Source organism: Dama dama, chromosome 20, assembly GCF_033118175.1.
Source record: "Dama dama isolate Ldn47 chromosome 20, ASM3311817v1, whole genome shotgun sequence".
NCBI classification, from domain to species: domain Eukaryota; kingdom Metazoa; phylum Chordata; class Mammalia; order Artiodactyla; family Cervidae; genus Dama; species Dama dama.
Window position 1 is genome coordinate 14,089,224 of NC_083700.1, and position 14,189 is coordinate 14,103,412.

The following is a 14,189-nucleotide window of genomic DNA, read 5'->3' on the forward strand; positions in this document are numbered from 1 at the left end:
TATTCTTTGCAGCTATCTCAGATCAAATTCTGTATCTTCATTTGAGACAAACAAACCAGGGTATTTTCATAAAGGTCAGACAAGGTACAAGTTGTCTTATGATTCAGATACCTTGTCCTATATAGATAGTTATCTGGAGGTGGCCCAGTAGAGTTTGTCAGGGGTCATTTTTGCATTGAATGGGAAGTTTTTCAACACTGGAATGATATAGCCACATCCTTAGATTATGTGGATCTCAACTGGACTGCAGTCTTACCTGATACCTGGTAGCAGAGAGAATAAGTTACAGTTTTCTCAGGAGACAGAGGCTGGAGGGTTCTGAAAATAAGACAACTAAAGTATTGAGAAGAAATATTCATACCAAGATATTTGAGCAGTTCTTAAATATTTTGATCAAATGTTGACTTTCATCATTGAGATTTTCTCACACAGGGTAATGTGCTGTTTGGTATTTAAAGAAGGATTGCTCCACTTCCCCTTTTCACTTCATTAATTTGAGCAGCGATACTCAGACAGGAGACTTGCTGAACTCACTCCTCAGTGCTGGGAACTGGCTTGTCTCCTATGAGATTCTCCTCAGGATGCTAGAGGAGGTTTCTGTGCTGTTGTGGGCATCCTTGCTGGTCCTCGGTAAGTGATGGGGGGACGTTTTTGCTCATTGGGAAAACTGAGTCTCTCCATAGGCAAATGAATTCTCTGGGCTGGCTGTTGAAAAAGAGATTTTACTCCCATTTAGAGCAGCAGAAAATGAACAAAGGAGAAAGATATCAGTTTAATGGAATGATAGGGGAAAAAAAAATTATTTCCAAAAATGTGTTCCTCATTTGCTTTTAACTGCCTAATTGAAAAATTCCTCTTGCTCTCCAAGAGATGGGCTTATTTTTCCATGTAAAAACCTACAATTAGATTTAGTTACCTCTCTAATCACAGATCATGAAGAGCAAGAGTAAAAGACGAACTGACTACCATGTGAAAGGACCATATTCTGACCATGGGCTGATGTAAAATGATCTTCTGCTGAAAATAGTTATTTATTTCTCTGTATTAAAAGATCAAATCTGTTCTGATGTTTGCAAAGAACATAAGAGAGGAAATAAGACAGTTTCCCTTTGATTTTTCTTCCCTTCTTCTGTGTTAATTGCTAATATCTATCCAAATGGGACATGGAATCTCTAGTAGTTCAAACTTTGGGAAATGAAGACTAGTCAGTCATTTGTACAATGAATTTTGTTAAACGTGTTTGTCTTGTTCTCAGCTATAACTCCAGGCTCTAATTAAGAAGGGAAGAGTTATTAGTGTGACTGGCGCATAATGGGAACTCAGTAAATAGTGAATGAGTGGCTATATGGGGCATAGCCTAGTGTTGGGCAATGCACAGGATGCAGAACATGGAGCACATGGCCTCAGTCCTCAAGAACTGACACTCTGATAAGGAAATCAAAGGACGTATGAAAGAGTATTTGACCAGGCAATACAAGAAAAATATTGCACAATGGGTTATAAGATAATGTGTGATGATAATGAATTATTGCTGATAACCCTGTGTCAGACAGTCTTCTAAGAATATCTCATTGTATTAATGTATCTAATTCTTTAACAACCTAGGAGCTGGAACTGCTGTAAATCCTGTTTTATGGGTAAGGAAACTAAGGCAAAGAGATGACGTCTTGCCTTAAGTTTCATGCAGCAGTTAAGTGGCAGAGTCAGGATTCAAACCTCTAATCTGACAGTGTAGTTATGCTTTTAACCACTGCCCCATACTGCATATCCAGTTGAGGATTTCATGTGAACTTGAATGGGAGGGGTTCTAAGTCAAAAGAAAAGTGACGGTGCTGTGGCATAGAGGTATCTCAGAGGGCTTCATGGAAGAGGTGGAATTTCATCTGGGCTTTAATGCATGGGTGTAATTTGCTTTTGCTTCATACTGAGGGAGGAGAATAACATTCCAGGCAAGAAGATAGCAAAGCTAAGCCTCAGCAGCTGCCACAGTTATGTTAAAAAATAATTATAGCAACCCCTAACTGATGACTTACTAATTTGTCTCCTTAAAATAAGGCCATGAGGTCACTTTGATGGTCCTCATTTTACAGATGAAGAAATTGAGCCTTGGAGGTTTTATGTAGCTTGCCCAGGTCACACAACTGAAATTCAAACCTGTTTCCACCTGAGTTTGCAGCCTGAAACTCTGGCCATGGCATTGCCTTGTTTCTCCAGGGTGGGTGGATCTAGGCATGTTTTTCCTCCTTTTGGGTAGAAGTTGAAAATGGGCAGGTGGGCTCTCAGGGTGAAATGGTTTGGGACTCATCACCTTGTGCCGATATCTGACTCTTTACTGTCTTGCAGCAGCTCCAGTCAGTGGACCAGTTGGTAAGTCCTTCTTTTCCTTTCTCTTTTATGTTTCTGGATGTCCTAACAGCCGTCATGAATCTCAAATATTTGTGAAAAGGGGCTTTGTTGTGCCTGCATCCTTTTCTTGAGGACTACGGGCAGGTAAAAACACGTCTTAGGACCCTAAGAGTTTGGGGATCACACTCCCGGACCAAACCTGCTGCTGTGCTGGATGATCTTGGAGGAGGACCTAGGATATATGGCATGGAATTCAAGGAGAAGGTGTGTCCCCATCTGATGTGGGATTCTAGCTGATCTGACAGAATGCATAGAATCCTGAGGGGGGAAGAATAGAAATAAACTATTACCTCAGTAGGGGAGGTTGAGGTGCAAACAACTTGCTGGTTTCTCCATATTCCCCCCAGCTTGACAGATCAGCTGCATGCTCATACTCAGCTTCTTCAGTCATGTCCTACTCTGTGACCCTGTGGACTGCAACCTGCCAGGCTCCTCTGTCTATGGGATTTTCCAGGCAAAAATACTGAAGTAGGTTACCATTTCTTCCTCCAGGGATTCTTCCCCACCCAGGGATCAAAGCCATGTCTCCCGTGGCTCCTGCATTGGCAGGTGTATTCTTTATCATGAGTCACCTGGGAAGCCCCTGACAAATCACTGCCCCTAAGCAAGTGCAACCAATTCATCCCAAACTTCAGCATTCTTTGTAGATATTTCTCTGTTAATGAGCCCAGATCATGATGACTTTGAGCCCCTATCCTACTACTTAGCAGAAAGTCCAGGCTTCTTTTGAGAGCTGTTTCCAGGAATTTTGGCAGTCCCTAAGGATTCATTCAAGTCTCGTCTAACCAGGGAGCTGATTATGGTCAGTCAAGTCCAGTCAGCAGGAGCCACTGCCCCTTGATGCACAGGGTCCAGTGAAACTTCCCGGAAGAATCTCCCCCTCAGTGCTGTGGATGCAGACTTTTACCCACAAATAACTGGGAGGAGATCATAACTTGACAAGGCTTTTTCAAAAGTTCTATGATGGTGAAATAAAATACAGAGAGTGTCAGCCAGTAGACGTGGGTAATCTCAGAACCCACTGCCTCCGTCCTAGCCTCAGAAAGACCCTGAAAAGATGTGTCTCCTCCTGGCCACAGGGCTGCCTGTATGTAGCAGGGGCAGCTTACTCGGTGTGGCAAGGAGTGAAGCTGTGTCCATCAAAGGAACTTTTCCCTTCTCCCTAGAACAAGACCCACTGCCCAAGTCTCCATTTCCCCAACCCCAGGTTCTTCCCAGGAACATAGATAATGCAGATTCCTGTTCTCTTCAAGAGAAACACGGTCCCATACCTGCTGGGGAGATAGTATATCTGTACAAACCTCTAAAGAAAGAGAGAGGAAAAAGGTCTGCAGAAACACCTGAATGTTTATATAACCGAACAGAACACTTACTTTTCTTGTTTAAAACAATCATTCAGGTCACTCTACAGTTTTTGCCCCCAGAGTATTTTCATTACATTTGGGTATAATTCTAAGGTGTATATGGGCACTTCTTACGGAAAAAGTTGGGAATAGGTAAAGTCTCAGGGTTTCCCCAGTGGCTCAGCAGAAAAAAAAAAAAAAAAAAAAAAATCCACCTGCAATGCAGGAGCTGCAGGAGATATGGGTTCAATCCCCAGGTCAAGAAAGTCCCCTGGAGGAAGACTTGGCAACCCACTCCAGTATTCTTGCCTAGAGAATTCCATGGACAGAGGAGCCTAGAGGGCTAGAGTCCATAGGGTCACAAAGAGTCAAACACGGCTGAAGTGATGTAGCTCTCATGCATGAAAAGTCTCAAGCTTTAAAAAGTAATTGCTCATACACCCTTAAATACAGATAGTTCTCCTTATCTGAGTATGAAGTGTACTAAGATAAAAACACACTTAAGTGATTCCACTTACAATTTTACAGTAAATTGCATATCCTCAACATTGAGATATTATTTTTGAAAAAAGATAATATAAATGGAAATAATTTACTTTGTTTTCTGCATCACAAAATTTAGATTACCATAGGCAATTTGTAGAACAAAGCATGAAGTAAATATTGATTTTTTTTTTGTGTGTGTGATCGCAGTCACAGCTTCAGGCATTGTGACTCTGTACAAGGCAGGAAAGCGGGGGGAGGGAGGAGTAGGAAACTAAAACTGCAGAGGAGCTCCCCTGCTATGCTTCTCTCCCTTCATCGTAAAGGAAAAATCTTTCCCCAGAATCCTCATCCCTTAGTTCACTCCTAGCTTTATTCTTCTGACATCTCCTTATTCAGAACTGTGTCACATGGCTGGCCAGTTAGTGATTCAGTTTTTCAAACTTATTGGCGGGCAACAGGCTCAACAGATGGGCACTGGGACTAACTTTCAGAAGCCAAACAATTATTGTCCCTATCACTGATTTTCCCTCTTCAGTTGTTAACAGATCTTGCTCCACTACACTTGTCAGTGACTTTGGAGGCATCACAGCCATGGTCTCACAAAACTTTTACCACCTTCATGAACTACAGCATCTTTGACAGAGTCTGAAGTATCACTTCAACAGTAAATTTTCATTGTACATACCATGAAAGATTAGCCTATCAAAGCATTGTTCTGGCTAGATAGTAACATTAAAGGAGTGAGAAAGTTTGCGTGGATGTTTGTGAATAATTTGGTTAGCAATTACTTTTGTTATGTCAAAGATGAAAACTTTTTTTTTTTCTATCCTCGTATGTTTATAATGCATGGAGGATTGCAAATTAAACTGACAAAAGACAGATTGGCAAGAGAAAATAAAAATTTTTATTCAAAACTTCAGGAGTACATAGAAAAATATAACCTAAGGAAGCATTAAAATTTGGGAATTATGTGATATCTGGATTGGAAAGAAGGGGAGAAGGGCAAGAAGGTCACTTTGTTGTTGTTGTTCTTCAGTTGCTCAGTCGTGTCTGCTTCTTTGAGACCCCGTGGACTGCAGCACATGAGGGTTCCCTGTTCTTCACCATCGCCCGGAGTTTGCTCAAACTCATGTCCATTGAGCCAGGGATGCCATCCAACCATCTCATCCTCTGTCACTCCCTCTCCTCTTGCCAGCAACCTTTCCCAGCATCAGCAGGGTGTTTTCCAATGACTCAGCTCTTTGCATCAGGTGGCCAAAGTATCGGAGCTTCCACTTCAGTATCAGTGTTTCCAATGAATATTCAGGGTTGATTTCCTTTAAGATTGACTGGAAGGCCACTTACTGGAAAACAAATAAGTTTTAGGAAAGATAAATAGGCCCTTAAAAGAATAGATGGGAGCTAAGCTAGTTTTCTCAAAATGTCTGTTTAGGTGTGGTATTGACTTTCAGTATCTGGTGATAAGAGCTGATCATTTATTTGCTCCTGGGGAGGTGATTTATGACAACTGAACTGTTTTCAGTGGCTTTGCTTCTAGGCAGATAAGGGAATTCAGAATAAAAATGAATAAATAAAATCTTTTATCTTATGCCCTCAGTTCAGAATAATTTTTATGCCACAGTTGTACCCTCACCCTTCAGTTACTAACTCTCACAACCTTGAAACTACAAAACTTAGAAAATAAACATTCGTATAAGAAAGAACCACAGTAATAACTGTGGGAGCTAATGTTAAAACAAAGTCTACCAACCCAGAAATCCTCTCCACAAAGGTAAGAAACAGAGCAAATACTTTCAGTACTAAATAAGCATTAAATCAAGTCCCTTATGATTATAGGAAATGAGAAATAGATTTAAGGGACTAGATCTGATACAGTGCCTGATGAACTACGGACAGAGGTTTGTGACATTGTACAGGAGACAGGGATCAAGACCATCCCCATGGGAAAAAAATAATGCAAAATAGCTGCCTGAGGAGGCCTTACAAATAGCTGTGAAATGAAGAGAATCCAAAAGCAAAGGAGAAAAGGAAAGATACACCCATTTGAATGCAGAGTTCCAAAGAATAGCAAGGAGAGATCAGAAAGCCTTCCTCAGTGATCAGTGTATTGCAGAAGGAAATGGCAACCCACTCCAGTGTTCTTGCCTGGAGAATTCCAGGAATGGAGAAACCTGGTGGGCTTCCGTCTATGGGGTCGCAGAGTCGGACACGACTGAAGCGACTTAGCAGCAGCAGCAGTGATCAGTGCAAAGAAATAGAGAAAAAAATAGTAAAATGGGAAAGACTAGAGATCTCTTCAAGAAAATTAGAGATACCAAGGGAACATTTCATGCAAAGATGGGCACAATAAAGGACAGAAATGGTATGGACATAACAGAAGCAGAAGATACTAAGAAGAGGTGGCAAGAATACACAGAAGAACTGTACAAAAAAGATCTTCATGACCCAGATAATCACGATGGTGTGATCACTCACCTAGAGCCAGACATCCTGGAATGTGAAGTCAAGTGGGCCTTAGGAAGCATCACTACAAACAAAGCTACTGGAAGTGATTGAATTCCACTTGAGCTATTTCAAATCATGAAAGATGATGCTGTGAAAGTGCTGCACTCAATATGCCAGCAAATTTGGAAAACTCAGCAGTGACCACAGGACTGGAAAACGTCAATTTTCATTCCAATCCCAAAGAAAGGCAGTGTCAAAGAATGCTCAAACTACTGCACAATTGCTCTCATCTCACACACTAGTAAAGCAATGCTCAAAATTCTCTAAGCCAGACTTCAACAATACATGAACTATGAACTTCCAAATATTCAAGCTGGTTTTAGAAAAGGCAGAAGAGCTAGAGATCAAATTGCCAACATCTGCTGGATCATTGAGAAAGCAAGAGAGTTCCAGGAAAATATCTATTTCTGCTTTATTGACTATGCCAATGCCTTTGACTGTGTGGATCACAAGAAACTGTGGAAAATTCTGAAAGAGATGGGAATACCAGATGCCCTGACCTGCCTCTTGAGAAATTTGTATGCAGGTCAGGAAGCAATAGTTAGAACTAGACATGGAACAACAGACTGTTTCCAAATAGGAAAAGGAGTAGGTCAAGGCTGTATATTGTCACCCTGCTTATTTAACTTATATGCAGAGTACATCATGAGAAATGCTGGGCTGGAAGAAGCACAAGCTGGAATCAAGATTGCTGGGAGAAATATCAATAACCTCAGATATGCAGATGACACCACCCTTATGGCAGAAAGTGAAGAAGAACTAAAGAGCCTCTTGATGAAAGTGAAAGAGGCCAGCGAAATAGTTGACTTAAAGCTCAACATTCAAAAAACTAAGATCATGGCATCCGGTCCCATCACTTCATGGCAAATAGATGGCACTTCATGCCATGGCAACAATGGCAGACTTTAGTTTTTGGGGCTCCAGAACCACTATAGAAGGTGACTGCAGCCATGAAATTAAAAGACGCTTACTTCTTGGAAGGAAAGTTATGACCAACCTAGACAGCATATTAAAAAGCAGAGACATTACTTTGCCAACAAAGGTCCATCTAGTCAAAGCTATGGTTTTTCCAGTAGTCATGAATAGATGTGAGAGTTGGACTATAAAGAAAGCTGAGTGCTGAAGAATTGATGCTTTTGAACTGTGGTGTTGGAGAAGACTCTTGAGAGTCCCTTGGACTACAAGGCGATCCAACAAGTCTATCCTAAAGGAAATCAATGCTGAATATTCATCAGAATGACTGATGTTGAACCTGAATCTCCAATACTTTGGCACCTGATGCAAAGAGCAGACTCATTTGAAAAGACCCTGGTGCTGGGAAAGATTGAAGGTGGGAGGAGAAGGGGACAACAGAGGATAAGATGGTTGGATGATATCACTGACTCAATGGACATGAGTTTGAGTAAACTCTGAGAGTTGGTGATGGACAGGGATGCCTGGTGTGCTACAGTCAATGGGGTTGCAAAGAGTCATACATGACTGAGCAACTGAACTGAACTGAACTGAAGCATTAAAGCAGAATACAATGCCCATCACAGGCAATACAGCAAGAGATTGCAAAGACAGAAAGGGATCTCTCACTCTTATATGGCCAAGGGAATTCAGCCCATTACTTCCATGTTTTCAAGATTAAACAATAATTAGTTCTCAAGCAGGAGGACTTGACAGCACCTTTTGCCACATATTTGGTGTCAGTCGCTCTGTTGTGTCTGACTCTTTGAGACCCCATAGACTGCAGCCCACCGAGCTCTTCTGTCCTTGGAATTCTCCAGGTAAAGATACTGGATTGGGTATCCATTCCCTTCTCCAGAGGATCTTCCCAACCCAGGGATCAAACCCGAGTCTCCTGTATTTCAGGAGGATTCTTTACCTTCTGAGCCACCAGGGAAATCCAATTTATCATGCAACTTCTCTTTTATCCAGAGGAGAAATAACTGTTTCATATATTTATATAGGGGTCTTTCCAAGTGGCTCAGTGGGTAAAGTATCCACCTTCAATGTAGGAGATGTGGGTTCGATCCCTATATCAGGAAGATCCCCTGGAAGAGGGCATGGCGCCCCATTCCAGTATTTTTGCCCGGAGAATCCCATAGACAGAGGAACCTGCCAGGCTACAGTCCATAGGGTCACACAGAGTCAGATACGACTGAAGCAACTTAGCATGCACGTATCTTTAGGTAAGACTGGAGGTACTATTGCATATTGGAGCAAAGTACACACCAAAGGTAAACTCTTACCCTTCCATGGTAATGGGGAGTCAGGAGCCAGAGGAGCTGTCCCCCTACATGTCTGCATTTCAAAAAGACGGCTCCTTCTTGAGAAAGATGGTTCCAAGTTATGAGACAGGCAAGAGACTTTTTAGCAATTATAAAGATTCACATACACTTGAAAGAAATTCTGAAGGAAAAAAAAAGAGCGAGAGAGAAGTTGTTTCAACAGGGAGAATGAAACCTCTTCTTTTTAATTTGTATTTTCCCTTACATTCTCCAGTGTCTGTCCTTCATTAATTCAAAGATCTTAAAGCTTGATTTTATGCAGGGCCCACATTTTATTTTCATGAAATCTTTGAGGTGTGGGGATTTAAAAGCACCTAGTTTTCAGCACTCACACCCTTTGTAGTTATTTCAGGGTAATTCCCACTTCAGACAAGAGCCTGCTCATACCAGCCCTACCTACTTCTTGTTGGTAAAAATACTATTTAGACCCTTGTCCATAACTGTGGAATTGACCCCAAATTGCTACACTCCCTCCCTCTATAATCCCTCACCCCACTTTGTGGCCTTGCCGCACAAATGCTCATCTTAGAGAAATTCGAGTAACATGGAGAGTCCAGGTGGGAAGGAGCCCAGGAGGAATCTACTTGAGGATGTGGCCTGTTGGAAAAAGTAAGGGGGTTGGCAAGTCTCCCATCATTGATATCCCATGCTGAGTAGGTCCTGCTGGGGTTGCCCTCTGAAAGGCCAGTATTCTCTTGTAGACCATTGAGCAGCTGCTGATACTCTTGAGTAAGACAGTCAGCAAATTTGAAACCTGGGGAAACAGCAGCCCGGCCACAGGTTCTTTCAGAGATTCTCCAAATCCAGGTTTTCTGGTCCATTCCACACAAACCGCCCGGGTGGGGATGCGGGCACCTTCACCTCAGGCTTATTTCTCTTCTCTCCAGCTACTGTACACAAATCCGTGATTTCCGTCCAGCCTCCGTGGACCACTGTCTTCCGTGGAGAGAGAGTGAATTTGACTTGCAATGGATTTCACTTCTATGCACAAGAGAAATTAAAAGGCTACCGTTGGTTCTCTGGGAAAGCACGTCCACGTGAAACTCCAGGAAATACCCTAGAGGTTCGTGATTCTGGACAGTACAGGTGCCAGGCCCCAGGCTCACTCCCAAGTAACCCTGTGCACTTGATCTTTTCTTCAGGTGAGAAAGTAGGTGAATTAGTGAAAACTTGGGAAGCGGTTTCAGTACATCTTAGCTCCCTGGATTTTCCAAGGAAAGTCTTCATTCTACTCTAAGTCTTGATCTTTCAGTTTCACGTCCACCCTCCCTCATTGTCTATAGGTGTTTTTCAAACTGCTATTGACATCAGAGTTTAAACATCTAACATTAATTAGCAGACATCTTGCACACTTATATAATTAAAGGAAGGAGTTAGTTTTAGGGGATTCAGAAGTGAAGCTGTCTTAGGTCCTGTCTTTAACGACATTATAGCCTCTTTTGGGAGAAATTGCATCTACATGAATGGGCTGAGCACAAAATATAAAGTAAAAAGTGCCATAAAACAAGAATTCAGAGGTGGGAGATCTCCAGCCTCAGGACTCGTGTCCTCACTTGTCTTAGGATTTGTCCCTTCTCCACTACTTTTCTCTCTAACTGGCACACATATCTCTTTGTCCAGTTTTTCCTATTCCAAAGATCTTCATTTAGAGCAGTGGTCGCCAACCATTTTGCCACCAGGGACCATTTCAGTGGAAGATAACTTTTCCACGGAGTAGGGAGTAAGGAGACGGTTTTGGGATGATTCAAGTGCAGTCCGGTTCATGCTCCTGTGAGAATCTAATGCTGCTGCTGATCTGACAGGAAGCGGAGCTCAAGTGGTAATGTGGGTGATGGGGAGCAGCTGGAAACACAGGTGAAGCTTCGCTTGCTTGCCTGCTGTTTACCTCCGGCTGCGCAGTGTGGTTCCCAACAGGCCACTGTCTGTGGTGGTCTGGTGTTAGGGACCCCTGGTTTGATCAGTCCCCAGGCATTGGTCCATAGGAGCAGGCATTCACTGCCATCATCTCAGAGAGAAAGGGTAGAACTTGCCTCTAATCAGAATCTGTAGAGCGTGAGAGTTTCTTGAGTGGACCACATTTACTGTCTTTCAACCCTGGATTTGCATCTAAGACCACAAACCCTCTGCATAGTGCATTTCAATGCACTGTAACACTTCCTAGGATATTTCTCCAAAACCACCTTTGATAACTGCTGTTATTTAGTCAGCAGGTTGGTGCCAATCTTTGCTGTATTCAACGATGTCAGAGGTTTTGGTCACATCTCTCAGCTTTTCCTCTCCATGTTAGAATCCTTTTATTTTTGAATCTGTCCTTGAATGATTAAATAGATGTGTCTAGGATTTATTTAGGAATTGTATCTGAGGCAAGTCACACTGATTTGGAAGGAGATTCTGAATGAGCTTGGATCAGGAGACTAAATCCTGGGGAAGGAAAAGGAAGAAAAGAAAAACTCTGCAATTGAGGAGACTCAGAGGAAAGAGTGCTTGAATGACAGTGTCTTACCTCTGTGTGATTTTCAGCCTCCCTCATCCTCCAGGTGCCGTACTCCGTGTTTGAAGGTGATGAGTTGGTCCTGAGATGCCAGAAAAGGGGGAGAGAGAAACTGGCTGTTGTGAAGTATACTTGGAATCAAAAAATTATTTCTGGTTCTGACGAAAGCTTGGATCTTTTGATACCAAAAGCAAGCTTAAATAACAGTGGCTGTTACCAATGCATTGCATTCTTGGAAAATGCTTATGTATTGAGAGCAAGTCAGACAAATGTTCAAATTCAAGGTAAACCCTTCATTTCATACACATTTCCTTAGCAGTGTCAGGGTGGGGTAAACTGGGCACCTGAGTGGGGATCTGTAAAAGTAGTTTTTCTGTTTGTTTATTGATTTGTTTTGGTGGACCTCATGGCTTGCAGGATCTTCTGAGTTCCCCGATCAGGATCAAAACAGGGCTCTTGGCAGTGAAAGCACAGTGTCCTAACAACTAGACCTCCAGGAAATTCCCTATATAAGCTGATAGCATAGCAAATGTTGGATAAATTCGTGACCTAAGTCCTCTAAGACGTAGAGAAAGTGTAGTAATTGAACTTAAATAGTCCTGGGGAAGAAAAATGTGATAGAGGGACCAATAAGTTTGTCTTGTTGGGTGTCTGAAGTTTTCTGGGACCAAGAATCCAAGCCGGCTTCATACTGAGAGCTTGGCTTCCCTCTTCTCTCTAGAACTGTTTTCACGCCCAAAGCTGGAAGTCACCGATTCCCAGCCCATCGAGGGGAACCCTGTAAACCTGACTTGTGGGACACGGCTCCCGCTAGAGCGGCCGGACACTCCGCTTCGCTTTGGGTTCTTCAGAGAGGACGGGGCCGTGATCTCAAACTGGAGCGGGTCCCCGGACCTCCAGATCACAGCCATGTGGAGAGAAGACTCAGGATCATACTGGTGTGGTGCTGAAACAGTGACTGGTGGCATCCGCAAACGCAGCCTCCCACTTCAGATTGACGTGCAGCGTGAGTGTTGGAGGGCCAGGCTGTGATGTCTCCCCTGGCTGCTCCGTCTGGCCCCGTGGGGGTAGGGGCTGCCCAGCACAGATGGATTTTGTCAGCCTGACAGAGGCACCAGGCTTAGATCTCATGAGAAGTGAGGTACTATAATAAAAGAAATACAGGATTTTGCTTCCATCTATACGTCTCTAAAAACATAGCCTTTTGTAAAAGTTTCAGCGCCTTGAAATGACAGAGGTGATTCATGGAGGTAGATACAGAGCTGGGGAAAACAAAATGAAAACAAGGAGCTAAATGCTTTGTTACTGAATTGACAGATTCTAGGATGTCAGGTCTTTGGGGAAACTGTTTAGAAAACACACAACCACAGAGGTGGACCTCAACTGGTAACATCAAACATTGTGATGTCTAAAGTGGAAGAGGAGGACATACATACATAGAAAGATGAATACAGTAAATATCAGCTCATCTTAAGTACCAAAGCAGGGCTGGTGGAAAAGGATGTAGTCTAGGCCAATGTAATGATATTGACTATTGCTATTATCTCTCTGGGATCAAAATAATTCAGGCTGACAACTAGGACATGACATAAAACCCAAACACTTTTCCAAGGAGAGTCAATTTTTCTCTCCTGGAGCCTGTGTATCAGGATGAAAAGGTTATTACATTTAGTGATGCTTTAGGTCTGAAATCTGCAATCTCTGGGCTACAGCGCTAGCATCTGCAGAAGAGTGTATCTTCAAGTCCCATAAAAAGTGCCCCTGTCCAATATCCCAGCCCCATCTTCCTCCCATCATGCCCTCACCTGTCATCTTGTGTTCACACAGGAATCCCTGTGTCTGGAGTGTTCCTGGAGACCCAGCCCCAGGAGGACCAGGTGGTTGAAGGGGAGATGCTGGTCCTTGTCTGCTCTGTGGCCAAAGGCACTGGGAACACCACGTTCTCTTGGCACAGAGAGGACACAAGGGAGAGTCTGGGGCAGAAAAGTCAGCGCTCCCAGAGAGCCGAGCTGGAGATCCCTGTTATCTGGGAGAGCCACGCTGGGCACTACTACTGCACAGCTGACAATGGCTACGGCCTCATCCAGAGCGAGGCAGTGAACGTCACTGTGAGAAGTAAGTTTTAATCTCCATTCATCTTACTTATTCTCATATTTCTCCAATTAGGGATGGACATAGCCAACACTATCTTTATGATTCTCCTTTTTAAATTTCATTTCCACTTTGCCATCTTCCGAGGTAATAGACACTTTCTTCCATTAAATATCAATAATTCAGGTTGTAAGGAGGTACTCCAGTGAGCTAATGCTGTCCAGGTACCATTTCACCCCTTGGGGATGATTTTGTGTGACTTTATGCTGATCCATTGTTTTGTTGCTCTCCAAGAACAGCCTCATATCATTAGTAGTGTTTTAGGGTAGGGCATAGCTTCCCCCATCCTAAGCATCAACTATACTCTCGTTTCAGTAAATCATCCCACAGGACCAAAGATCTAAGGCATCATTTTATTCTGTTACTGAGGGTCTAAGAGTATCTTAGTACCAAATGGCATGCAAGTTAAGAAACTTACAAATACCAAGAGTGAATGCAGAGCCCCTTTATGTCCATAGAGGAGATAAGCCTTCCTTTGGGATTGCACAGTCCTAGCTTATATCTCTCTCTCCCATCACCTATCTCCAAGGA

General features: G+C 42.9%; 1 protein-coding gene across 5 annotated transcripts in view; it reads left to right on the forward strand.

The window, feature by feature from the left end:
* Positions 1-273: 273 nt before the first annotated feature.
* The window catches only part of FCRL4 (Fc receptor like 4), a 39,069-nt gene continuing 25,153 nt past the window's right edge, over positions 274-14,189 (forward strand). The window contains exons 1-6 of one of the 5 annotated variants that reach the window (XM_061120463.1): positions 274-630; positions 2,344-2,367; positions 9,904-10,079; positions 11,554-11,791; positions 12,229-12,513; positions 13,335-13,622. In XM_061120463.1, the coding sequence (XP_060976446.1) occupies positions 582-630; positions 2,344-2,367; positions 9,904-10,079; positions 11,554-11,791; positions 12,229-12,513; positions 13,335-13,622 (1,060 nt within the window). In that variant the 5' untranslated portion in view covers positions 274-581. Of the gene's footprint in view, positions 631-2,343; positions 2,368-9,903; positions 10,159-11,536; positions 11,792-12,228; positions 12,514-13,334; positions 13,623-14,189 lie in introns of all 5 variants that reach the window. The other 4 variants (XM_061120459.1, XM_061120461.1, XM_061120460.1 and 1 more) reach the window with 4 other exon arrangements.